Source organism: Idiotropiscis lumnitzeri, chromosome 15 (assembly GCF_059441095.1).
Source record: "Idiotropiscis lumnitzeri isolate Australia: NSW breed Sydney's pygmy pipehorse chromosome 15, RoL_Ilum_1.0, whole genome shotgun sequence".
Taxonomy (NCBI): domain Eukaryota; kingdom Metazoa; phylum Chordata; class Actinopteri; order Syngnathiformes; family Syngnathidae; genus Idiotropiscis; species Idiotropiscis lumnitzeri.
Window position 1 is genome coordinate 3,588,758 of NC_142405.1, and position 23,989 is coordinate 3,612,746.

The following is a 23,989-nucleotide window of genomic DNA, read 5'->3' on the forward strand; positions in this document are numbered from 1 at the left end:
CCATCTGGTGGTCATACCGCTGCACGCACACATTTTTTTCCCAAATAAATTCCTCATTCGCCTTTTCGATTACAAAAGTACAACTTTTATTCACAACTTTGTGTTCACATTCAACTTCCTACACGTGTTATTGAGGCTGTGGTGTGTATTGTTGCAGTGGCTCGTCTGCAATTGTGGGTGAATACTAATATTTTTGTCATTACGAAGGCTCCAATGTGTGAGTGAAGATATGTCGTCATTGATATTAAGTCTGGTCTGAGTTTTGTTTTTACTGAGGGTCAGGGGTGCATGCGTATTCTTGAGGGTCACGTGTGTTGCCGGGAACAACCACTGGATTCCAGGGGGCCTGCTTGCGAGCGTTCTTCTCGTTCTTGTGGAGCGGCGTCAGGTGACTGGTCAGGACCAGATCCCTAAAGAAAAAGAATAATGAGGAAAGAAAAGACATCTGACAAATGCCTTCCATAGAAAGGTGGCGCCCCTGCTGCCCGAGCACCACATCCGACCTGAACTGCTGGTACGAGGCCACGCCTTGCTGGACGGCCCTCAACTTGGCGTCATTTTCTCGTCGGTATTTGCGCTCTGCCTCCACGCCGGCGCGTAAATCTTTCTCCAGGGCCGAGAAGTCGATGATGTCGCGCTGAGAAGACGCCATCCCCCAATAGTGTCTGCAAGCTGTAAAATGTGTTTTTTTTCCCATAATGCATTTGGAACTCGAGACACGCAAATTCGCACAAAATTGCAGCGCTTGACAAACTACGCGACGCGTTCAGTATCTTACAGAACATAACCGAAATGTACCCCAAGAGATGGTGTTATAATAACATAAGGAAAAATAACCTTGGTACCTTTTCAAAATGGCGGCCGATAGGGAAGAGTCTGATATGGTCTTGTGAATGCGATTAAATTTTTTTGCACACTGTGGCCTGTAAACGGTGCAATTTCCGTGATTAGGCCTTTCGTAGTGCGGATAAAATACTTTAAAACATTTAAATTCCGTGTGCTGTTGCTGTCTCACTCCATTGTTGAAATTGTGTCAATATAGTCAAAAGAATATACAAGTATTACATCAAAACGTCCTTACCAGCCGGACACTTGTCTGCTCGAACCTTCGATTTACAATTTACAAATCACACAGCAACGTCATCTTTCGGTACACTGTGACTCCCCTCAAAAAAAAAAAAAATAAGAAATGCTTGTAAAGGCCTTATTAATTGTAATGTAATTAGCCGTTAGCTGTTAGGCTAAAGCAATACGTTTTATGCTAACCTCTGCTATCAAACTGTTGCTGTCGTTCAACGCTAGCTTCCACACTCTCAAAGCATTTTCATGACTTAGTTTAACGTTTTTACCTGGTGGCTTTCTTTCTTGATGCCGGTTGGACAAACGAAAAGTTTGGTTGCCATAACGACGGACGGAACGTCAAAGAGCCCAAAAGTGTCCCTTAACCCAAAGAACGCGTCAACACGTGTATCAATATTACTCTTTTTTTCCCCCAAAGGTGCCTTAAGTCATTTAATTTACTATCCTAAAATATCTTTGCATGTCTAAAACAACAAAACAATTATATAGTCAGTTTTCTTAATCGTGTTACAGCATTAAATGTGCACAGAATATTTTTCATGACGTCAGAAGAAGGAAAAAAAAAAGGTAATGCAGCTCCAGTGAATGTGAAATCATTTGAAACATGCTCATCATACATTTTCTATTTGACAATTTGGACGTGTGTGCAAGTAGAAATGTTGCAATGTTGACGATTTTTGGGCCTTTTCTTCATTAGGTCATGTGAAGACTATAAAATCTTTAATCTCAAAATAAAATCTGTTGAGCAAATTATTGCTATTGATCTCATTGGCTGACATCACGTGAGCATCTCACATGAGCGATGATGTCATCATTTGTCTTTTGTATCTCAGCAGACGTTTTCCTTCCGTTTCCTCTTTGCGGGAATGTTAGTGGAACGCGTGGAAGAAAGTGACGACTCCTCCAAGGTGCTTTTCTCCTGGCTGGAATGCAAAGCTACGCAAGAGGATTGCTGCCACACCGGAAAAAAGAAAGCTCAATATTGCTCTAATGAAATACTGCCCAAAAAAAAAAAAAAAAAGTTTGGAAAGAAAATCTCCATAGTATTCCGCCAGTCACTTGAAGCGGAAGGAAGTTCTTGACAAATGCCGAAGTCAAACTTCTCAAGTTTTAATGTGAGAGTTATCCCGAGAATTATGATTGTATTATAAATTAAGTTGAACTCTTCTTTTTTATTTTTTTCCAGGTGTGGCAGCAATATGCTTGTGTCGAAAGCACCCCGCTGGCGTTGATGTTGCTCTATCCTGCGGAAGGACCCGCGTCTCGTTTGCGAAGCACGTCTCGGCTCTCAGTTGCGGAAGGTTGCGCTCACCACTGCGCTACCTCTGCACAAAGACGGCCTGGAACTCGTTGAGCATCAGCTCCACAATCTGGCTCTGGAAGACCATGTGCACGGTCATGTTGGCCGACTCGGTCTGCGGGCGCAGCAGCGTGGGTCCGAAGACGATGGCAACGCTCTGGACCGACATCCGGTTGGTGTCTTTGTGCTCCACCACCCTGCGTGCGGAGAAGGAGGATGAGAGGCCAAAGTTAAGGGAAGCCTTCGAGTTGGCGTGGGTGGCGCGAGGTGGGAGCACGCGCCTGTGCAGGTGCCTGAACAGCAGCTCCATGGTGTCGTGGTTGGGAAGCGGCAGCGAGCGCACCAAGTCCTTCATGTAGGACACGCGTAGGTTGTAGTCGGGAACTTCTACGGGACGAGAAAAATGCGGACGCCTCAGGGAAGAGTGGCGCAAGGAATTACGCGTTTGAACAAGCGGGACTGACGGATGGCGGCGATGAACTTGTCGAAGAAGCTGAAGGGGAAGAGCGGCTCGGGAAGCTCGCGCAGGAACAGCTTGAGGGCTCCCGTCAGCACGTGGATGTCCTCCCACTGGCCGTCCTCCACGTCCAGATGCTCCTCTGGCGAGCAACCACGTCATGTCAGACACTCCACTTCGTCATTATTTTTTTTTTCATTTTACTAGGCGGGTCAATTATATAGTCCACAAAACAAAAACGCCTATTGGGTGTTTGGAAATAAATCCCAAAACACTACAAAGAGATTTTTCGATCGATTTTTAGGCCCTATGTAGGTCAGGGGTGTCAACTTCATTTTTGTGCCCAGCCATTTTGTAGTTAATGACGGTGAAACCAAATCAAGGTTAAATTGTCTCATATACACTAGTTGAAGAAGTAGTTTGTTCAAGAAAAAAAAAGTCTTGCAAATTTTGACCATATTTTTTTACACATGACAATTGGAATTGAGATTTAACAACGACGATGGAAGCGAATAACACATGCTTTGCTTTTCCGGGACGGATGTAGCGGGCCAGATCTGGCCCCCGGGCCGCGACTTTGGCACCTGGGAATCTCGGTCCACTAGCCAGGATGAAAATGGAAATCTCGTTGATTGGGAAATGAGTGAACGAAAGCGTTGGATACCGTGATCAGCTTTGTGTCGCAGCTTCTGGATGACGGCTAAGTTTCCGCTCACACGGTAGATGCCGTCCACATCAAGACCTGAACAAAGACACGCGTGTACGTATGAACGCGCCCACACACAAATCCCAACAACACAAACAAGTGCTGACTCGATAAGGCGTGTGTGTGTGTGTGAGTGTTACCTCTCCTCTCCACCGCTCTAATGCACTTCTCAACAAATTTTGGAACGGTTGCATTTTCCCTGTGACAGAGCGTGTCCAAATGGCAGCCGAACACATTGTCTGAACACAAAAAAAAAAAGACAACGGCACGCCGCGACATCACTTGGCGTGTGATGACGGCATGTGGCATCACGGCGCGCGGCGGCGCTCACCTCGTATGTACCCCTTCTCCTTGACGCTCTGCAGCGTGGGCCTCCTCTGCAGGAAGCGTCGCAGTTTGGTGCGAACTCGCGTCTGCTCCGTGTCGGCGCCCGACAAACTTCTGTTGCCTGCCAAGGCACGACAACGTCTTCAGGTGACAGAAAAGTTGAGAAAAAAGCACACAGGAAGTCATCACAATATGGCTGCGCGGCCCGCTCCGACGTTGAGGCACCGAGGGGGCGGGTCTTTGGAAAAAATGACTCACTCGCCCGCTTCCTGTCTTTGTCCTCTTTGTCCGAGGCTGCGTCGTCATCGTCGTCCGACGCGTGCTCCTGTTCCTGAAAGACACGCCTCCACACTTACGACTCTTTGTGTGCGTGTGTGTGTATACGCGCAGCACATGTGTATTTTTCCCTTACTAGTTGTCGGATGGTGTCCTGTATGACTTTCAGCCAATCAGTGATGATGCTCTCTGTGTCGTACTGCATCAGGTACTCGCAACCTTGACGAGTCCTCAGCTACACGCACAAACAAGAACACACACACACACACACACAAGCACATCAATAGAGCAAGAACACCCATGGTGCGCAACTACAGTAACCAGACTGACCTCCAGTACATTCTTCTTGGACGACTTGTCCTTGGGGGCCCAGCACAGCGATGCTCCTCGAAGCTCCACCGTGTATTCCGGAACAATCTGCGAGGCCTTGGACTGAGTGATGAGAGGAAATAAGACGTGAGCCAAGTGAATGTGCCAGGAGCACTTTGAGGGCGTGAAGGTGAAAGATAAGTTACCATGTTGCTGCTGGGCGCAGACTTGGGGTCCCGGTGGAAAGTGAGGATGCCGCCGTGCAGGACGGTCCATGATTGACTCCAGTTCTTCCTGTCGGCACAAAGATGTGATGAAAACAATGACAAAAAAAAAAAAAGGAGTAAAGTCTCACCGGATCTTCTTGCCGTTATCGACAACTTTGGTCTTGTTGAGGATTCCCGCTTTCTCCAGCAGGTGTCCCTGCAGGCACAGAGAGGAAGTCATATGATCACTGTCATCCTATGCCTCGATGCTGCCGACCACCACCAGGGGGCGCCCGCAACCGGACGGGGTTAGTTGAGCGTGAGTTCTAAAGTGTTCCCATAGTAACCGCAAACGAACACAACAGACGTCAGAGGCCAATCAGATCGCAGGACCTGCATGTACCTGCTGGAAGTCTGCGCTGCGATTGGACAAATTCCTCCTCAAGGTCAACCTATCATAGATCTTGACACACAATGACATCATCAGCACGCTAGTGAGTGTGCATGTCTGTGCATGCCTACTTGTAGGTGTGTGCGTTCGTGTGTTTTTGTATTTTTATGCAATTGTGGGAACGTGTGGATGTGTGTGTGCTGCATGCGTACGTCCAGTTGTGTGTGTCTGCATGTGCGTGTGTGTGCGTTGGTGCATGTGTACCTGCGTGCTGTCGGTCGAGTCTCTCTTAAAGTCGGCGACGTTCCTCCAGTGGCGCGAAGCAAACGTCTGGGGAACACAAGCGAGTTTGTCACGTGACAGACGGCAACCCGCCATTGGCCGCCGGTGGCCACTCACCTCCTCGGCCACGCTGTGTCGCCACGCCAAGCGCTGATCGGGCGTGCCGTTCGCCATCCGGACACCATCATGGAGCTGCAGGTGCGCTCTGGGAATGACGTGCTGTCGAGCATGCTGAGAAGCGGCACAGGACGTGGAAAATGTGACATGCTTGTCATTTTTTTCCCCCTCCAGATTTCTCATTCATTGTTTTCGTGCTTTTATTTTATTAGGCTTCATGATAGAGATTTTTCTGCGTGCATGCATTAGGTACCGTAGTGAAGACGGTGTCATTGTCGTTGTGCACGTCTACAGGATAATCTTCTTCTGGCAGTGGGGGCTTCCGGTTCAAATCCAACCCACGCACACACAAACAATAAACATCAGCAGTGTAAGACAACACGTGAGTCTCAAAGTTGGTACCGGGCCGTCGTCGGGCTTGGCGGCGTCATCGGTCGTCGCGAGGGCGGCCTGGGGCGCCGGAGTGGGTGCGTTCCAGGTGGTGGCGCCAGACACGGAGTTGTAGTAGTAGAGCCTCCCGGAGTTTTGGTCTATCAACTGTTCCCAAATCTCGCAACCAGACTGGAGGGAAAACGATTCAGTATTTAGCCCACTCAAAGTTTGCTTTATAAGCGTCACGTCTTAGTCCGATTCTCAGTGTGTGCTCCTCGTAATGCTAGTGGTGCTCTGGCTCCCTCTAGTGGTATGTGAAAGAAGCTTAAGCAGCATTCAGCTGTATTTTATGATCTTTAAGAACTGTTTTGAGAATGTAATTCAGGTGCAATTTTTATTTTTGTTTCAGTGTATTTTAACGGACTCCCAATAATCTGAAATCTATTTTTGGAGAGTAAAAACTAATTTTTGATGAATGTGCACAAGGTTAAATGCATTTTGTTTCGGCACCTGCAAGGGTGTCGGTGACAAAGAGGAAGGGGCGGGTGACGTGGCCGGGGGGGACGACAGGTGTGGCGAAGGCGAGCGCGGGTGCGACCAGGTGGTCTGTCTTGTCAGTGGGTGGAAGTAAAACACCCTCCCGCTCTCCTGGTCCGTGTGCATCTGCAACAAAGCCCTTTCACAATAAAACAACCTTCTTCCAGTCACTCTTACGTGGACGTTTTCCTGATCTCCAAAAACAAGGTGCTCAAGTATGACTTCTTAATCATTCTGATTGACCCACTTCTAGAGATGACCAAATGCGATTGATTACCTTGATAGTTCAAATGACAAAGCAGATACCTCCATTTTTGTTTATTGGCAAAAATGAGGTTGACATTTTAGGCTCCGGGTTCAAATAAATCATTCTTACTTGGACTATTCTCTAAGTCAAGGGTGGGCAAACTTTTTGGCGGGCCACAATGTGTTCTAAAATTTGACAGAGGGGCCGGACCAGGAGAAGATGGATGGAGTGTTTTGGTAACCTCTCCTCATTGGAGAAAAAAAATAATACCAATTTTAAATGAAAGTGAACAAAAGCATTACAACAAAATATGTCTTTGACACACCACATTATTTAGAAAATAAAACATTAACAAGGTTTATTCATTTACATTTTTTCAAGTTTGGCGGGCCGGATTAAAACGTTTCACGGGCCACATGTGACCCCCGGGCCGTAGTTTGCCCACACCTGCTCGAAGTTCATGTGTCATAAGTCTCTCAACTTTTAAATTTGAATTCTTTTTAAACATGCAACTGACCTGCCATCCCTGCTGCGGGCTGAGAGGGGAGAGGCTAATTATTTCTGAGGAGGTGCTTGAGGTGGAGAGGATGTGGCCTGTTGTGGGGGTGGAGTCAGGCAGCAGCGGCAACTCAGGGGCGGGGTCACAAGCCTGCGGCTATCAAGACAAACAACATACACGCACACCGGGATGAATGAATATTTCAGGCTTCCTCCTCGGGTTTCTTGTGTCGGCCAGCAGCCGTCGTCATGGCGACAAAAAGTCATCAAATTCCTTAGCATGGCTCGCTAGCCACAGTCATGACGTCCCGTCCACATCAACATAATGGCCGACGGATGGCTTGTCTAAGTGAAGCTCCGCCCCTCCAATCGTGATACGTCTTGTGATTTTAGATTGAACCTTAAACAAGGTCCCGAAATGATTACTCAACTGTCGCTTAATTTAATAATCAATTAGTTGTTGATTTATTGATGAATTGTTGCACCTCTGCAGTGGACATTTAGATTGCCCGCCAAATTGGTTGTAGATTGTGAGTCACACATAGCGCATGGTGGGCGTTTACCTGTTTGGGGGTCGGATCCAGGTTCAAGTGTCCAATCAGGCCGTCCAAGTGTAGATCCTGGATGGACTCGTAAATGTGGTTGGACTCTCCTTCCGCTTTGTGTTCCTCGTTCTCCTCCTGGACGTCGCTGTCCTGCTCACTGTCTTCCGTGGCCTCGATCGGTTCGTCCTCGTCTTCCTCTTCCGTTTCTTGCTGCACTGCCGCAGGCACTTCTCGGTCTTCCGGCGAGGGCCCGCCCTCAGAGTCCTTGAGGGTCTGCACATCGGGTACGGTGGGCGTGTCCACGGGGATGGGCAGCGCATGGGGTCGTGCTGTGGCTGTGTCAGTCTGGCTGGCACCAATATTTTTATGCTCCTCAGGCAGGCTTTTCCCTGTTAAGCCGTCGGTCTTGTCGACACCGGCGGGGTCCAAAGGGAATCCGGAGGGGCGTTGTGCCGTGGCGAGGGGTGGCGGCAAATCCAAGAAGTCAAGCGGGACACCGAACGTGGACATGCGGTTCTCCGTTTTGCGATACCCACCGGACGTGTCCGGTTTGAGTCGGATGGTCACTTCATCGCTGGGTTTGCTTTGGGTCCCACTGGGCTCCTCCAGAACCTTGGGAATATTAATCGTTACGGGGACGGGCAGAGGGACAGGTACGGGTACCGGGGCTGCAGCCGGAGCAGGGACCACAGTCGCCTCGGGAGCCAGCTGGTTTCCAAAATCCAGAGGGAATGGCGCGTCGGGCGGAAGCTCCTTGACGTACTTGGCCGGGATGTAGAAGGGTTTGGAGGCGTGGTCGCGCCGCACCTGCCACCAGTGGGCGTTGGTCTTGGCCAGCAGGACGTAGCGCTCGTTGGGCTTGATGGAGATGACGGAGCCGTCGCGACCCTCGTACTCGTACTGGAACTCCACCAGCACCAATCCCACACCTTCAACAAACACACAACGCAGGGTTCAAAAAGGATCTTTGACGTTTTTAGCCGTCAATGGCAGTAAATGAATTAAACAGGATACGCCTGCCGGCTAATGCTAATGCTAGCCCTTAAAAAGTGAAGTAGACTAACCTCTTCCCAGCAAGGTGGACGTGGTTGCCATGGCGATAGAAGACTCGCCCCTCAGCGTGACAGACAGGCGGCTGCTCCACAGGTGAGGGGTGAAAGGTCAAGGGCAACCATCCGCTCTCTGAGAGAACAACGGAAAGCACACACATCACCTGAAATGTAGCAGTGCGCACTCAAAATGGTTGTCAGTGGAATGTTCGACATGCTAGCGTCCGCCCTGTTATGACATGTCCCACGCTACGCGCGCACACACACACACACACACGCACGACGCACGCACGCACACCCTCTCACACACCCCCCCCCACACGCAAGACACTCACCCATGTACACTACAAGTCAACACAAACACGCACACACAATTGACACAAACTAATGCGCACGCACACACATCATGCAACAGACACAAGTCAACACACACGCACACACCGCACGCAACAAACACACACACGCACACGCACACATGAACACACCCCACGCAACAAACACACACATGCATACATACATCGACACACGTACAACTTGGTACACCAGTCAATACAGTCAAACGCACGCATACACACACACCACTCGATACACTCAAGCGCAAACACACACACACCAGTTGATACACACAATTGATACAACACGTACACAAACACTACAGTCAATGCACACACTATTCGACACAAAAAACACATTGACGCCAGTCGCCACTTGAGTCAACACATATGTGTTGCTTTTTCATGTATGACGCCATTTCTGTCTCCAAATAAAGATCATATTGTTTTGTGCGCACACGCAACACGCACGCACACACGCGGAACAATAGTAGGAGGCGCATCTCGGCCTTGCTTTGTTTACAGAGGGAAGTGTCTGCTTCCTGTCAGTGCTAAGCCCCGCCCACCCATCATCACCCCTTGTGACATCACAAACACAGGCGTGCACATACACGCACACACGCACACACGCACACACACACACAGTGAGTGTTTTATACAATATGTGACCTAGTGAGTTACTGCAGATAGCTCCGGGTTCAAAGTCTCTGACGCGCCAAAGTTACTGACACACTTTTAAATGCTCGCACATACACACACACACACACACACACACACACACCCCCACACCCGCACACCCCCACACACGCACACACTGTTTTTCCTGTCTTGGTCGTGCAAAAATTGTATGCCAGCTTCAAAGTGTAATGAAGGTTTCGGCTGGTCTGCTTACGTGATGGACTGGTTGCCAGTCAGTCGCAAAGCACATCTCGTGACAGACAACCAAGCACTCTCACCACATTCACATCGGCCCCAAGTGGGAACGCAAACCCACCTTGCCTCCATACAAGCGAGGAAAATGGACCACTGACTCATCAGTCAGTAGACACGTGTGTAACTGGATACCTGCACAAATTATAAAAAAATAAAAATAGAACATACCGTACTTGAAGACATGTCAAGATATGGTTCCATGACAACTAATGCGAGTTAATTGTCAATGTCCGACACACCTGAGCACACCTCAGACACCGTGTGTGCGTGTGTGTGTGTGTGTGCGTGTTTCAGGTGTACAATGAGGCCTTCTGGAATTCTTCCCCCGCCCATGTGTCTGCATGTCCCATGAACACACCCTCGCCACAGGTTTGACTCACACTTTCGCGTGCGCACTCGCACACACACGCACACACACACGAAATTCCCTGTCAATGGTCAAACCAATATTTTTGTCGACCAATCCTCAAAGTCATGTGACACGATACAACCTTTAGCCAGGGTCACAACCGACGTGTCAGATGACATTTTAAAAGCGTCACATGACATGCTCAGACACACTGCGCTCCCATTGGCCGTCGTGAGGCTGGGATGGCAGGTTGCCAGGCGACAGTGAGCGAGGGACGCGACTCCCAAACAACTTTGTGCCATATTCATCAAGTAGTATCTGTGTCAAAGTATCGGTGCATTTTTCTCAAGAACAAGTACAGCAACGTGCTGATACTGCTATCAGAAATTACTGCATCCCTCAGATTAATTATAACTGCTGTCATTCTACGACCATACTACTATTACTGTAATACTACTACTAATACAGCTTCTCCAATACTATTAATGTACTACTCCAACTAATACAACACTACTACTACTACTGCTATCATACTACAACAACACTACTATGATTACAACTGCAATGACACTACTATGCCCTGCTGGTTGGCGACCAGTTCGGGGTGTAGTGTGCCCTTCGTCCAAACTCAGCTGGAATAGGCTCCCCCACGACCATGTGCAGGATGACCGGCTTGATGATGACACATGACATGATACTAATACAAGTGCTATGGAATTAATAATTACGACACTGTTTGTACATTACTAATAATAGTTGTGAGAGTCTCTGATAATATTAAAACTACATACGCTACTAACACTATTACAAAACATACTACTGTAGTATTACTACGGATACTAATGATAAAGATACAACTAGCACTTACATTAGTTTATTAACATCAATACTATATAGTAATATATAAAAATGATATATAGTGGCATTCAATTGTAATACTATTACAACTAAGTCTAATGCAATATAATACTGATACGATTAGTAACGTGATACAACGCCAACTTGAATGGGCCTAAAACTAATGTAACAGTACTAAAGTAGATCAAACTACTGCTCTTTGTACTTGACGGCGTGTTCGAAGCATGAAAGGACAAGAAAGTTGAGTACTTGCTGCTTTCTTTAGTCGGTTGACGTGCACGCAGGCAAACACACCCAACCACACCGCACATTCCAGCCGCTCGCTCGCGCGCGCACACGCACGCGCGCAGGAGCTCAACGCTAACAAGCTAACAAAACACACACGTTACTTCGTGCCTCCTTCCTTCCTTCCTTTGCCTGTTAACTTTTGACGACAGAAACTAATCTACATTCACAACTCTACTATTACTACGACACACACAAGCTCGGCAAAATACACGAATAGCGCCATGCACGCGAGTGTACGCGTGTCTGTGTGTGCGCGCGTGTTCGTGTACATGTACGCAAGTGCAGAAAAAAGTAGTATAGCGTTACCTCGAATCCAAGGAGAAGCACAACATTCATGGCGGTGTGTCCTCGTGTACTTGGCGATTATTTACTGGGTACGTGTGTGTGTTTTGTGTGTTTGTCTGTTCGCGCGTGTGTGTGTATGCGTGCGCGTGAAAATCATCGAACAGGTTCCTCTGTCTTTGGCCCCGCCCACCTTCAAGACCTGCTTGTCTCAGCTTGCCCCGCCCTGCCCTCGTCCTGGCCCGCCCTCGCCCAGGCCCCACACAGATCTCGCCCCGCCCCGTAAGCAGCACTTCCTGCTTCCTGCTTCGCTGTTGACGTTTCTACGGCGCCATCTGGCGGCAGCCAGTTGGTCTCGCAGCGGCGGCACTATTTTTTCTTCGCGTGACGTCATTGTTTTCATTCAAAACAATGACAAAAAAAAATAATAATGCAAGACGAATATAGTTTTTAAAAGTAATGATGATAATGATAAGAAGAAGGAGAAGAAAAAGAAACGATAAAAAAACAAAACATTTAATTGATTAAGATTTCAATTCAGTATTGATACGGCGTTTTGCATTCGCTAGTTATGAACACACAGCCCCGGACACCCAAACCCTGACGTCCCCCCTCGCAATGGTTTGCTCCTGATATGTGCGCACGCGTGCGCGAGGCAGACAGTCCACGTTCCCGCCCGCTCGTGCCCGCGCTGATGCTGATGCTGCGTGCATGAGGCAGCACTTTTCCCGCCTCCAGCCGGCAGACTGCGTCCAGCGCGGATGTGACATGACGTGAGGGTCCGCTCGCCTGCCTCTTCATCATCTTCATCTTCATCAACATCTTCTACCTCCTCCTCATCATCTATCTTCTCTGCATGACAACACTGGAGCGCCAGGGAGTGAGGTGTGTGTGCATGCTTCAGCTGTTGAACATGTGATGACGTCACGCTTCCTGTCGTGTGATCTGTGGGTCGGTTGCCCATGCTCTCTTTCCCTCCCTTCACTCTCCCTTTCTCTCTCATCTTTCTTTATGCCTGTCTTTCTCTCACCTTTCTGTGTCTCTGTCTCCCGACCACTCCCTCCTTCAGCCTGCATCCTAAACAGCTGAGTCATCTTGTCCTGACTCTTCCTCCAAAGTGTGTGTGTGTGTGTGTCTGTGGTCTTTCAGAAAGCGCTGAGTCATGTCCGCCGGCCTGGACGACATCGACAGCGTGTTTGGTAAGGAGCAAGTGCCTTCCTCAACTAAAGTTAACTTTTACTTCCTATCATCTGACGTGATGACATCATCAGGTTACCACTCGTCTGTGCGTGTTTGCGTGTGCATGTGACAGAGCTGAATTCGGTGATTCCCGAGACGGAGCTCCTGGACAACAGCATCCAGAAGGGGCGGGCCCAGCTGAGCCGCAGGCACCGCCCCTCTCGCTCCCGTTGCCATGACAGCGTCAGCTCCAATGATGACAACGGCGACGACAGTCTGGATAGGAAACAGGTGCTTCCACGCATGACGCTTGTGTGCCTGTGCATGCACGTGTGTCAAGGGGACCACCTGACCAGTGTGTACATGTGTGTGAATAGCAGGACAGTGGAACGTTCTCCGTCCACTCTCCTCTCCAAGTGACAATGCGAGGCTCCTCTCCTTCTCCTGATTTGCTGCTGTCGGCGCGTAGCTCCGCCTTCTCCTTTGACACGTCACTGGTGGGTCAATCACATGTCAGCATTCAAAATGGGGAAAAACAAACACACCATCCACTCCCTGCTGATGTTTCTCAGGTGCGTCGCTTGCCGGATGACGCCAGCTTGTCATTGGCTGTGGCGCCACGGGCACGCTACCACCAACTGACCAATGACATGACTCAAGAGGCTTTCCCCCCGCCCACTAGCGTGCTTTCCAAGTCCTGCCCTGCCTCCTCTGACGCTTCGCCCGTTTACACTCGAAGGAGCAGGAGGCCGGACAGCGAAGGTACAACACACACACACACACACACACTAACCACACGCCTAATATGGGTGTGTGTGTGTGTGTGTGTGTGTGTGTGTGTGTCCGTGCGCGCATCAGTTCTTGTCTCCGAGTCCAGCCGAGACTCCAGTCCTGCTGACCCTGTTCCGGTGCTGCTGGACCAGAAAACCAAAAGACGCTTCCAGGATTTGGGGTGAGTGTGACGGCCATGTTTAAGTAGGCTCCACCCTTCATTATCGTGACATCACTGATCCTTTTTATCATGTGACCAGCGTGACGCTCAGGCGCTCATACCTTCGAGTGAAGAAGGACAAACTGGACAAACGGGAGAAGCGGGCCAGCGAGGCGGGCGGCAGGTGAGTCTGACCATGCCCCTCGCACGCACACACTCACCTCTGACCTCTGACCTCTGCCTACCCAGGGACACGTGCGAGCGTCTCCGAGAGCGAGAGTGTTCGTCATCATCTTCGCGAGCGTCCACATCTTTCGTCTCCTTTTCCTGGTTTTCCTCATCGGGAACGACGAGCACATCCCCAGATATGCACCCCGTGACTGCTCCCACAAAGTCTTTCTCACAGGTACACGCCTCCTGTTTCTGCCAATCACTTCCTGTTCATTGGTACACACACTTCCTGTTGCGAGAATGCGTCATAATGTCAGAATGCACTTCTTGCTACGGGGATGTACTTCCTGTTACCATTAAACACGTCGTTATTGGACGCACTTCCTGTTTCTGGTATACACTTCCTGTTAATTTTCTGTGTACTTCCTGTTGCCATTTAACACTTCCTGTTCTAAGATACACGCTTCCTGTTTTTTGTCATATTTAATATGAGCATAAAGTAGGGTACTAAGGAGTTCTAATGACTATGATGCTACAAGCTAGCAAAGTCTGTTCACTCATGGCAATTTTTGTTAGCTTGTAGAAGCTAGCACATAGTCGCTAATAAGTGCATGGTGTGACACGACATCTCAGCGAGACGATGAATTGGAGAGAAGCAAAGAGAAGGTGACAATGTGTATCCTTGCAGGAGTCGGCTTTGAGCGAGGACTTTTCTCCTCCTCAGTCGTCCCCGTCTGTGTGTCCTCACGTGGAGTTGTCATCCTCCATGTCCTCCTCGCACCCCTACCAAACGCTGTCGCAGTCTTCTGACGAGGTAGCGTATACACTCGCACACTCACAATGTTATCTTGGCTGCAGTAAATCACCACTGAGGAGTTTTTGGACATATGAGATGTGATTGGCTGTGGCATACATGTCACATGTCACATGTATGCTGATGACGCTGCTTTTGGGCGCGTGGGTGGCAGCTGGGCGACGAGGCCCCGTGCGCGGTGTCGTCCTGGACCAGCCAGCAGGTGTGCGAGTGGCTGCGGGAACTGAGCATGGACCAGTATGTGCCCGAATTCCAAGCCGGACACGTGGACGGACGCTCACTGCTCCAGTTGGACGGCGGAAAGCTCAAGGTGAGGGCGTGCACACACACACACACACTCACACACACACAAACACACTCTTCTGGTCCCCCAAAAGTCCAAATGAATACATTGGTGCCTTGTGATACGAGTTAAACTTTTTCCCTGACCATGCTTGTATCTCAAAACACTGGCAACTCAAAGCATCATTCCCCACTGAAATGAATGGAAATGCCTCCAAGTCACACCCCCCCCACTCGTATTTCTGAAGTTTAGTGGTTTCGTTCCTTGCAGGGTTTGGGTGTGCTGAGCTCGTGCGACCGTGGCGCACTCAAGCGGCGCATCAAAGTCTTGCAGACGGCGGCCGACAAGGATAAAAAGAGCAGCAAGCATAAGGAAAAAGATAAAGAGCGCCGTAAGCAGCGAGAGCAGCGCTGGAACTGAACACGCCTGCCGCCGTCGGCCTTGTTACGAGTGGAATATTTCAAATGTGGTCAAAGTGCAGGTTTCTTTCTCTCCGGCCTACGCAAAGGAGATGCAAATGTTTTGGTTTGCAAGACAATTCTTGTCTCATGAGCGTGCTTTCCAATAAAAATCTCTGATTGTGAAAGAACAGCAAGAGTCAAACGTGAACCGAGAATGGTTGATTTGAAACGGCTTCAATTACCTTCAGTGGGCTTGTTGTTCTCCAAAGATCTTTTTGGGATTCAACACAAAAAACCTCATCAGTCTGCTTTCATCAAGAATGATAGAATTCAGAAAAATCTAAGCTTTTGCACGATTTGAAGTGAAGCAATCACTTGATTAATTTAGTTGTTGGTAATTTTGACAAATCAATTATTTGCCAATTAATCGGGCTGCAATCCACAAATATGTTTTATATTCAATGAATCTGACAATTAATCTGATTTTTTTAAAAATATATAATTTCCATCCCGTTACAGAAACACAAGACATGATTTCAAATTGATGTTTAGTATTTTTTTTTTCTTTGATAAGGGCGACCCCAAAACATGAAGCTGTTACGCTCCAAGCAAATTGAAATAAATAAGATGCCGATGAATAAAGGCCACCACGGTGGACGACTGGTTCACATGTCCGCCTCACAGTTCTGAGCTGCTGAATTCCGGCTCCGGCTTTCCTGTGTGGAATTTATATGTTCTCCTCATGCCGGCGTGGGTTTAATCCAGGTACTCCGGTTTCCTCCCACATTCCAAAGGCGTGCATGGTTGGTCAATGGAACACTCGAAATTGTCCCTCGGTGTGATTGTTAGTGTCAAAAGTTGTTCACGTGTGCTCTGTGATTGGCTGGCAACCAGTTCAGGGTGTACTCAGTCTGCTCCCCGAAGATGGCTGGGATAGGCTTCGTCTCCCCCGCAACCCTTGTGACGAAAAGCGGCTCAGACAATGGATGGATGATGAATAAATAGGAATAATCAAGTCATAAATACAAAAAGGGAAGCAATAGATAAATAAATAAGTGCCTTCCATGGAGTAAGGCGATTATGCGGAACTTGGAGCATGTCGGGGCGCATCGCATTCCTCATTGTGGTCAGTCCCGCCCACTGCCGCTGGCGTATGGAATTCAACTTCCTCTGCACATGCTCCTTCAGTCCCTTGTCAGTCCTGTTGCATGTCCTTCCACCAGGGGGCAGCACAGGAAGAGGAGGAAGGTCCCAGGATTCCCGCATGGAACGTTCTAGCATCCTTCTTACGAAGCAGAGGCTCGCCAAAGGAGGAGTGGCGTCTTTTAGCGCGCCACCGTCCTGTGGGTGGCGATGGCTCGGAGGCTTCGGATGACGTCGTGCGCGAAGGATCTGAGCTGCGTGAGCGTCAGGTGAGCGGCTGCCTGCGCCTCGTAGTCACCTTGGAGACTCGCTGCCAGCCCCGCCCACTGGTCCGGGTCCTCATCCCGGTCGGTCTCGGCGCTGCCCGGCCGGACCACCTCCCGAACCTATGAGCACGTCGGTCGTTAGCACGCGGCGTACGTCCCTCCGGTTAGCGTTAGGGCGGGCATTACCTTCTTGATGTGAGCGAGCAGGTCTCGCAGGTCGGCCTGAAGGCGGTCCAGACCACCGAGGCGATCTGACAAAACTCCCAGAAGACCCTGGAACATCCGCACGCCCGCCGCCATGCGACTCAAGCACGTGTCCTGCAGAACATATAGACAAGCAAGAAAACTTTTTTAAAAGTCATTTATAGTCGAGCTGAGGATGAAATAGCGAAGTTGCCAAAATGTTGCCGAGCGATGAAATATAAAAAATAAAAAATAAGCTCATTCAAGACTTCAACTGACCACGTTGAAGTGTGCCGTGAGCGGCTTAAGGACAGGTGCGGGCGGGATGCGGAGGGCGGCGGCCATCAACTGCAGGTCGCCAGTCGGCGGCGGGATTTCAAGGGTCGAAGCCTGCGAGGGCAGAAAGCGGCCCGCGTTGAGCGAACGGCGAGCGATGAGACGAGATGAGACGAGAGGATATCAGACCTGGGCGAGCGAAGCGGGGACATCTTTGGAGATTTTGTCGGCCAGCATTCGGGCTCGTTCCAGTTCGTCTCGGAGCGCCGGTGAAGAGCCGGCGACAGTGTCGGTGGGCGCCAGATGGATCACCCGTGGGAACAGGAAGCAGCACAGAAGTAGGAAAACTGCAGCAGGAAACAGGATGGAATTGGAAATCAGACGTGCACCCGAAGCGGAAGCACCGCCATAAATGAGGGATTCTGTTCGGGCTGGCCAAAATGAATGCGACCATCGGAAGTCAATCTGAATTAAGCAAATTGCCGCAATCGGTGCGACTTGTAGCCAGCTGGAGCACTGCTGTATGATTGCGACTAAGATTTTGCAATCTGACGTTTGGGGCCAAGGAAATTTCCTGTTCTGTCTGAACGAGATGACTCAGGCCTAGATGGAACCTCCAAGACTCTTTTAGCATAGGTTACTCTTGACCAAACTTTACGAAAGAATATTACGCAAAATTCTTTACGCCAGTAAAATTTTAATCAACAGTCCACCAATGTAATTGTCGGACTATGCAAAGACGTTCGAGTTTCACGGTCAAGACTTTAATAATGTTAAAAAAAAAAAATTAAAGAATGTAATATTACTTTATTTTTGTTTATAGTCACTGAGGCCAAGAAATAGACGTTCAAATCAAAAGGAGAAAGAAATAACATTTTATAAACATTTCCATAATTTATTAAAGAATGAGCACCTCCAAAGTCAACAAAAAACAACAATTAGAGTCCGTCTGTTTTTCATTTTACTATTAATGTTAATTAATAGTTTGGAGATCAAGTTTGCAAGCTACAGACTTACGTCAGCAATACTCGCCGTCGCGCAATGACGTCAATGAGGAAAAGTGAAGTCTAATTTTGAAATAGTGCTTTCCTTTCCGATGTTGGGAAGGAAGCGCATTTTCATCTCTTCTTGACCTGATGACGACATGCAACAAAGTTGAAGGAAAGTTTGCATAAATGTTAAGAGATTGAACCTTCAGAGCGGGCCCCGAAAGTCCAGTGGACAAAATAGCATGAGTGTGCACGTGTCCCGAAGGGGCGTGACAGGGCTGGTTCCGTTTTGCTCTCACCTGCGTGCACGTGCATGTCTCTCAAGGCGGTTTGGGATCTCGCGCGCTCCGGACGACAAAGACCAAGGCGACGACGACGAATTCCGAGTGGGCTGCAGCTTCCATTGGCGCTTTTATTGAAGCTGCTGCGCGGGGGAATTTCCACCGAACGCCTCACGGACGCGACGCGAATTTGGTCGAATTGAAGACAGCGCCCTGTGACGTCATCGTGACGAAGATGAGCGAGCGCGTCGATGTCATTTCCGGGTATTGCTTGAACGTTACTTGAACTCGAAAGTTTTAAGTGCTCCGGCGTGTTATGAATGACATTCTCTCGAAATTATTTTCAAGCCGTACTTGTAAAAACACCAACGAGTCCTGACCATTTGAATGATTATGGTCGGCGTGCGCGTTCACGCGCGCATTGCAGGTTTGGGAAATCTTGGAAAATATGGGCTCGTTTTTTGTTTCACAATGCAATGATTCACTCTCATCATTATCGTCGTCATTCGAACATACTTCCTGTCCAAGATCGTTGTAGAATCAAAAGTCAAGTCAAACTCCCTTGAAATGCTGTTGGGAAAAAAGTGCAAAGTTAGGATTTATTTTGAAAGTACACTCAACTCACACAAAATTGTGGTTGCGGCAAGAATTCAAGGACAACTGCTCAATTATCAAATTAATCGACAACTATCTTGAGAATCGATTAATTGTTGAGACCTTGTTCAGTCTCAAATTGTCCAAGTTGTCAGAATTTCAGCATAAATATTACGATTTTTTAAATGCTCCGTGAAAGCAGACTGGTTGTATGTTCCAAATAAGTTTACTTTGTAAAATAAAAAACAAAAAAAAATAACAATGCTCAACATTTTTTTCTGGCACATTATAATCCAAACCAGTAACCGAATCATTGATTTTGTTTCTCATCGTCTTCCCTGTCAATATGAAATCAAGGCTTTGAATAAAGTAATAAAAATTACAACAGTTTCTCTCCATATTACAAAAAATAAAAAACTGATCAACCGATCATTGAGTCGCAGCCCTCAACGAGTTGTTCGATATTTATTGAGGAAGTTCTATCTGATGACTTTGTGGTAATTCCAGAGAAATTGTCAGTAGTGTTTCAAAACTCGTATTTGTTCAATGACTCAACTACTGTACTTCTTTTGTAAGAAAAAAAAAAGTAATGACTCCTGTATTTGTTTATGACTATCCCGTAACGGCACCATCATCTCCACTTTCACAACTAAAAACTTTGTTGTATTGCAATGATGTGTGAAAGCAAGAAGTTGCTTGGAAGTGAGTCAAACCAATTAAACAGCATTTGGGGATATTCTGCAAGCTGCCCAAAAAAATAAAAGTAAATAAATAAAAAATCCACCCATGGTGGCCTTGCTTGAATGAAATCCTGTGGGCAACTCTTACCCAACCCGGATCCTTTCCTTGTTTCACCTCTTCCGATCATGCACATAGCAGAAGCTGCAAATTGCCTGCATTGTATTCATTTAAGAAAGTAAAAAAAACAATTTGAAAACCTGAGAGTATGATTAGAATTTATTCGTCAAAGTGCTAACATGAAAGGTCCACCAAATGACGTCGATCCAGTTCATTGTAATCATGCCAGAGCAACGATGTCATGACGGCCACCCGAGTTGTCTCATTTGACTCTCGACTCAACTGTCTCGTCCAGCATATCAAAATGCGCGTAATGAATTGGGGCAAAAAAAAAAGTTAACATTGGCCAACACGTTGGCCATCGTTTACTCGTGCCCGACTCTCCAATCCCTGCAAACGGACATTTTACAGACGGAACGATTGCGGGAGTTGCCGCTGATGATGGCGGACGCGTCAGGTGAGGATGACGAGAGGGACCTCTTTGTCTCCGGTGCCGAACAGCGGGAACATCTGCTCGGTGAACTCGCCGCAATTGAAGCTGAAGACCTCGGAACCAGATTTGGCATTGTAGAAGGACACTTGCCCCACCTCCACGTCCAGGAACACGCCCACTTGACGCAGCTTGGGCGGAGCCTTCACCTGGATGGTGAAAAAAAAAAAGATGCTCAGCAGGGCTTCGTTGCTCACCCGCCAAATATTTAACACTGCATTTTAAAATGACTTCAATAATTGATTAATCTGCTGATTAGTTTTATGACAATTAAATGAATCAGATATGAACATTTTTTTAAATAAAAAATATTGTATTATCGATGAAAATTTTATTAATTTGTTTTATTTCTACACCGGCAATAAACAATGAATGCTGCATCACACTACGCATTTCCCTTAATGTCCACCGGGTGGCGTCACTCATTTGAAAATGTCATTCCAAAAATTAATTACGTCCTATATTTTCAAAATCAATTGCAATATTGCCCCTTGTAACACTTAATCATCCAAATTCAGAATATTCATTGGTGTAGAGACACAAAAAAGTCATGAGAGCAGGCGCTGGGTCCCATAGCGACGGTGCAGGTGAGTTATGTAATAGGCAACAAATCCATAATGAAATGTGTTGCCAACACTTTCTATTATCAATTTTATCAATTCATTGTCGCAGGCCTACAAATATTTTATAAATTGCAAGAGGAAGGAAAGGAGGCGGGACCTTGGTGAGCGGAGGGGCGGTGAGCGCTCGCAGTTGGCTGCCGCTCCACCAGAGGGCGAAATACCCGTTGGAGGGGCTCATGTCGAACAGGCCCTTCCTGTGCGCTGACTCACTCGCGACGCCCAACTTCCAATCCTTGTTCTCGCCCACCAGCACCTGCACACACACGCACATACACAGTCACAAAAAGTCACGTTGCGACAGACACTCAGACGGACAGACAGACCTCCCAGTAGTGTCGTCCAGTGGCATATCCTTCCTTGGCGGTGACGCACGACCACACGTCGAATCGATGCTGACTGTTGCGATAAAACTGCAGCTTCTCGCCACGCTTTACCTGCTTCCTGTCCTCCGACAGGATCAGGAACGGGTACGCCGTCATCGGGTTCAAGGTGACATCATCTGAAGGCCAAGGAGAGGACAGCGTGCATTTGTTAGCTGTTAGCTAATGCTAACAAAGCGCCTGTGATGACATAATGAAAGGTCAAAGGTTCTCACCCATGTACACGCGAGCCTTCTTGTGACCTGTGTGACCCCAACACAACAAACGCACTTTTAGTCATTGAATTGAAAAAATTTGGTGAAGGTGAAAGGTGGATGTACGCACCCGACACCGGCTTCATCTTCTTCATGTCTGAAAGGAAACAGGAATCAGAATCAGAATCAGTCCCTAGACTCAGTTTTGAAATTCATCCGCTGGGAACTGACCTCTGAGTGCCCACTGGCTTCTCCTCAAGCTGCTGCTGCTTCCCCTGAGATTGACCATGCTCTCCGCCGCCATCATCTGGTCACTCAACGACACTGCAACACAAAGCATGTGAGAGGGCGGAGCCAAGATAGGAGGCGTCTGGCCGACAGCGCCACTCACGAGAAGCCACCGATCCTCTGGAGCCGCCGCCGCCGCCGCCCAACCTGGCGTCCTCCATCTTGTCACGAACTTCGCCGAGCACCGCCTTAACTCCGCCCAGGTTGAAGTAGAGGTTGAGATCCAGGTCATCCACGTTGACGGGCACGTTCGAGCCCAACGGCGCGATGGCCTCCGAGAAGCTCTGAGCGCACAGGTCAAAGGTCACCCGACATCACAGACATCGCCCGAGTTCCCGTCTGACCTGCAGGAATCCGATGTGGTCCTGACTGACGGCCTGAGACTCCAGCTGGGCCCGTTTGTCCGTCAGCTGTCCGAGCTCCGCCTCCAGAAGGCTGACTTGGCCCTCGCCCCTGGCCAGAACAGCCCCCATCTGCTGTTGGACTCCGCCCACCACTTGGGCTCGTAGGCGGTCCAGGGAGGCGGCTGCCTCGTCCAGCAGCGTTTCCACTTCGCCACGCTCTCGCTCGCCGTAGGTCTGCCGTTAGCGCGTTAGCACGTTAGCAAAGTTTGTAGCGCCGTGAGGCCAAACAAAGACTCCGACCTTAACGCCATCTATCTTGGTCTTCAGCTCGGCCAGGATCATCTCCTTGTCCTTTATCCTGTTCAAGATCTCCTGCTCCGTCCTCGCCACGTGCTTCTACACACGCAGCCGCATCGCGAGTTGTGACAGGAAACAGGAAGTGAGCGTGTGTCCGAAGGCGTGCAACGGCGCGGTACCTGTTTGCTGAGTCGTTCCGTCTGGACCGACACGGTCTGGTGAGTTCGGTGATCCTCCAGCACGCAGATGGCGCAAATGCAACGCTGACATGTCCGACAGAACACCTGAATGCCGACACACCACAACGCGGCGTCATGACGCATCTTCACGAATCATCTTGTATGACCGCAAACGATCACGTTCCCCGATCGTTTCCGCTGTGAACACGCAATCACGCATGTCCATTCTCTCACCTCCAGTAGGCGGCGGTGAAGCGCGCAGGTGCGTCCCCTGAGCGCCTGCTGTGGGTCCATGAGAGGATGCTTGGCGTAGAAGGGCGTGTTGTGATGGGGCCGGATGTGTTCGGCGCAATACGCCGCCGTGCACGTCAGGCAGGAGCTGACGGCCGGCTGCTTGATCCCCGTGCACACGTCGCACCATACCACGTCCTCGTTGGATGCCGTCACAAACGGGTTGCTGCTGTTGGACGGCGTGCTGGATACAGCGGTGGCACCGTAGCGAGATATTTTGTAATTCTCCGTGATCACAGCAAAAACTTTGTTGATGCTCAGTTGCGGACGCTCTTCAAAGGCATGTTTGCAGAGTGGACACGTGCACGTGGCGGTCGATGCCCAGTAGCCGCCAATACAAGCCTGGAAAAAGGCAGCGTACGCAGCAGGGCTAAGAAGCTGGCATGCTAAGCAAAGAGTCTTGTCATGGAAAAATGAAACTAAGCTAACAGGCAGTCATGCAATACAATAAAGCTAAGCTAGTACGCTAACCAGCCATGTCATATAGTGATGCTAAGTTAGCATACTAGTCATATAACACACTGTGACTAAGCTAGCATGCTAAACTAGCAGTCATGCGACACACAGGTGCTAAGCAGCTGGGATGCTAACGAGTGTGCGTTGACGGCACGTACCTGGCAGAAATTGTGTCCACACGGGGTGGAAACTGGGTCAGTGAAGAGGTCGAGACAAATGGAGCAGGTGAGTTCTTGCTCCGTGAACAGATCGGGCGCTGCCGCCGCCTCTGCCATCTTGTTTCCTGCCACCCAGAACGCACATTGACGTCTATGTTAGCATTAGCCCGGGAAGAACAGGTGAAACAGGAAGTGCCTCAAAGACAATGCCCCATTCCTCGACACTCGCAAACAAATAA

General features: G+C 48.9%; 5 protein-coding genes across 16 annotated transcripts; 1 reads left to right on the plus strand and 4 right to left on the minus strand.

The window, feature by feature from the left end:
* Positions 1-62: 62 nt before the first annotated feature.
* Positions 63-1,445, minus strand: dnaaf19 (dynein axonemal assembly factor 19). Of its 6 annotated transcripts, XM_088316510.1 has the most exons (5): positions 1,267-1,282; positions 1,082-1,166; positions 846-923; positions 504-672; positions 63-410 (listed from the first exon to the last, which is right to left on the minus strand). In XM_088316510.1, the coding sequence occupies exons 4-5, from the start codon at positions 650-652 to the stop codon at positions 269-271; spliced, it is 291 nt and encodes a 96-aa protein (XP_088172636.1). In that variant the 5' UTR covers positions 653-672; positions 846-923; positions 1,082-1,166; positions 1,267-1,282; the 3' UTR covers positions 63-268. The 6 variants fall into 6 exon arrangements, with proteins under 6 accessions (XP_088172636.1, XP_088172637.1, XP_088172632.1 ...); XM_088316511.1 differs by lacking the exons at positions 1,082-1,166; positions 1,267-1,282 and adding an exon at positions 1,350-1,391; XM_088316506.1 differs by having other exon boundaries at positions 1,082-1,335.
* Positions 1,446-1,688: 243 nt separating this feature from the next.
* On the minus strand, positions 1,689-11,929 carry LOC148322242 (rho GTPase-activating protein 27-like). 3 transcript variants are annotated; one of them, XM_088316500.1, is made up of 21 exons: positions 11,766-11,929; positions 8,715-8,832; positions 7,669-8,579; positions 7,125-7,256; positions 6,334-6,486; positions 5,854-6,012; positions 5,705-5,770; positions 5,452-5,565; positions 5,317-5,382; positions 5,065-5,124; positions 4,811-4,878; positions 4,662-4,749; positions 4,477-4,578; positions 4,283-4,381; positions 4,129-4,201; positions 3,875-3,991; positions 3,684-3,782; positions 3,502-3,579; positions 2,845-2,979; positions 2,662-2,767; positions 1,689-2,577 (listed from the first exon to the last, which is right to left on the minus strand). In XM_088316500.1, exons 2-21 carry the CDS (start codon positions 8,743-8,745, stop codon positions 2,400-2,402), a joined length of 2,835 nt encoding a protein of 944 aa, XP_088172626.1. In that variant the 5' UTR covers positions 8,746-8,832; positions 11,766-11,929; the 3' UTR covers positions 1,689-2,399. The 3 variants fall into 3 exon arrangements, with proteins under 3 accessions (XP_088172626.1, XP_088172625.1, XP_088172624.1); XM_088316499.1 differs by having other exon boundaries at positions 7,125-7,262; XM_088316498.1 differs by having other exon boundaries at positions 1,689-2,767; positions 7,125-7,262.
* Positions 11,930-12,389: 460 nt separating this feature from the next.
* Positions 12,390-15,728, plus strand: samd14 (sterile alpha motif domain containing 14). Of its 5 annotated transcripts, none has more exons than XM_088316515.1 (11): positions 12,390-12,514; positions 12,891-12,940; positions 13,054-13,211; positions 13,298-13,417; positions 13,493-13,682; positions 13,779-13,872; positions 13,952-14,035; positions 14,101-14,257; positions 14,711-14,836; positions 14,991-15,146; positions 15,390-15,728. In XM_088316515.1, the coding sequence occupies exons 2-11, from the start codon at positions 12,904-12,906 to the stop codon at positions 15,537-15,539; spliced, it is 1,272 nt and encodes a 423-aa protein (XP_088172641.1). In that variant the 5' UTR covers positions 12,390-12,514; positions 12,891-12,903; the 3' UTR covers positions 15,540-15,728. The 5 variants fall into 5 exon arrangements, with proteins under 5 accessions (XP_088172641.1, XP_088172642.1, XP_088172638.1 ...); XM_088316516.1 differs by having other exon boundaries at positions 13,301-13,417; XM_088316512.1 differs by having other exon boundaries at positions 13,298-13,682.
* A 464-nt stretch (positions 15,729-16,192) lies between these two features.
* csf3b (colony stimulating factor 3 (granulocyte) b) lies at positions 16,193-18,906 on the minus strand. The gene is made up of 5 exons (XM_088316519.1): positions 18,677-18,906; positions 17,578-17,735; positions 17,392-17,502; positions 17,116-17,247; positions 16,193-17,049 (listed from the first exon to the last, which is right to left on the minus strand). The coding sequence occupies exons 1-5, from the start codon at positions 18,690-18,692 to the stop codon at positions 16,846-16,848; spliced, it is 621 nt and encodes a 206-aa protein (XP_088172645.1). The 5' UTR covers positions 18,693-18,906; the 3' UTR covers positions 16,193-16,845.
* Positions 18,907-20,196: 1,290 nt separating this feature from the next.
* btr30 (bloodthirsty-related gene family, member 30) lies at positions 20,197-23,988 on the minus strand. Its single transcript, XM_088316517.1, has 12 exons — positions 23,751-23,988; positions 23,080-23,478; positions 22,846-22,950; positions 22,670-22,765; positions 22,370-22,603; positions 22,129-22,309; positions 21,969-22,061; positions 21,868-21,894; positions 21,759-21,785; positions 21,487-21,662; positions 21,261-21,416; positions 20,197-20,689 (listed from the first exon to the last, which is right to left on the minus strand). Exons 1-12 carry the CDS (start codon positions 23,865-23,867, stop codon positions 20,504-20,506), a joined length of 1,797 nt encoding a protein of 598 aa, XP_088172643.1. The 5' UTR covers positions 23,868-23,988; the 3' UTR covers positions 20,197-20,503.
* Between the last annotated feature and the right edge of the window lies 1 nt (position 23,989).

Coding starts and splice junctions, on each gene's coding strand:
- dnaaf19 (XM_088316507.1), bottom strand. CDS start 652: ATGGCGTCTTCTCAGCGCGACATCATCGACTTCTCGGCCCTGGAGAAA. Junction 411..503: donor GCCTCGTACCAGCAGTTCAG/GTCGGATGTGGT, acceptor CTTTTTCTTTAG/GGATCTGGTCCTGACCAGTC.
- LOC148322242 (XM_088316498.1), bottom strand. CDS start 8,745: ATGGCAACCACGTCCACCTTGCTGGGAAGAG. Junction 4,879..5,064: donor GCAGCGCAGACTTCCAGCAG/GTACATGCAGGT, acceptor CTGTGCCTGCAG/GGACACCTGCTGGAGAAAGC. Junction 2,768..2,844: donor CAAGTTCATCGCCGCCATCC/GTCAGTCCCGCT, acceptor CTCGTCCCGTAG/AAGTTCCCGACTACAACCTA.
- samd14 (XM_088316512.1), top strand. CDS start 12,904: ATGTCCGCCGGCCTGGACGACATCGACAGCGTGTTTG. Junction 13,683..13,778: donor CAGGAGGCCGGACAGCGAAG/GTACAACACACA, acceptor TGCGCGCATCAG/TTCTTGTCTCCGAGTCCAGC. Junction 15,147..15,389: donor TGGACGGCGGAAAGCTCAAG/GTGAGGGCGTGC, acceptor CGTTCCTTGCAG/GGTTTGGGTGTGCTGAGCTC.
- csf3b (XM_088316519.1), bottom strand. Junction 17,503..17,577: donor TCCCCGCTTCGCTCGCCCAG/GTCTGATATCCT, acceptor CTGCCCTCGCAG/GCTTCGACCCTTGAAATCCC. Junction 17,248..17,391: donor TCACGGCACACTTCAACGTG/GTCAGTTGAAGT, acceptor TATGTTCTGCAG/GACACGTGCTTGAGTCGCAT.
- btr30 (XM_088316517.1), bottom strand. CDS start 23,867: ATGGCAGAGGCGGCGGCAGCGCCCGATCTGTTCACGGAGCAAGAACTC. Junction 22,951..23,079: donor TTCACCGCCGCCTACTGGAG/GTGAGAGAATGG, acceptor GTCGGCATTCAG/GTGTTCTGTCGGACATGTCA. Junction 20,690..21,260: donor CCGCCCCTCCGCTCACCAAG/GTCCCGCCTCCT, acceptor TTCACCATCCAG/GTGAAGGCTCCGCCCAAGCT.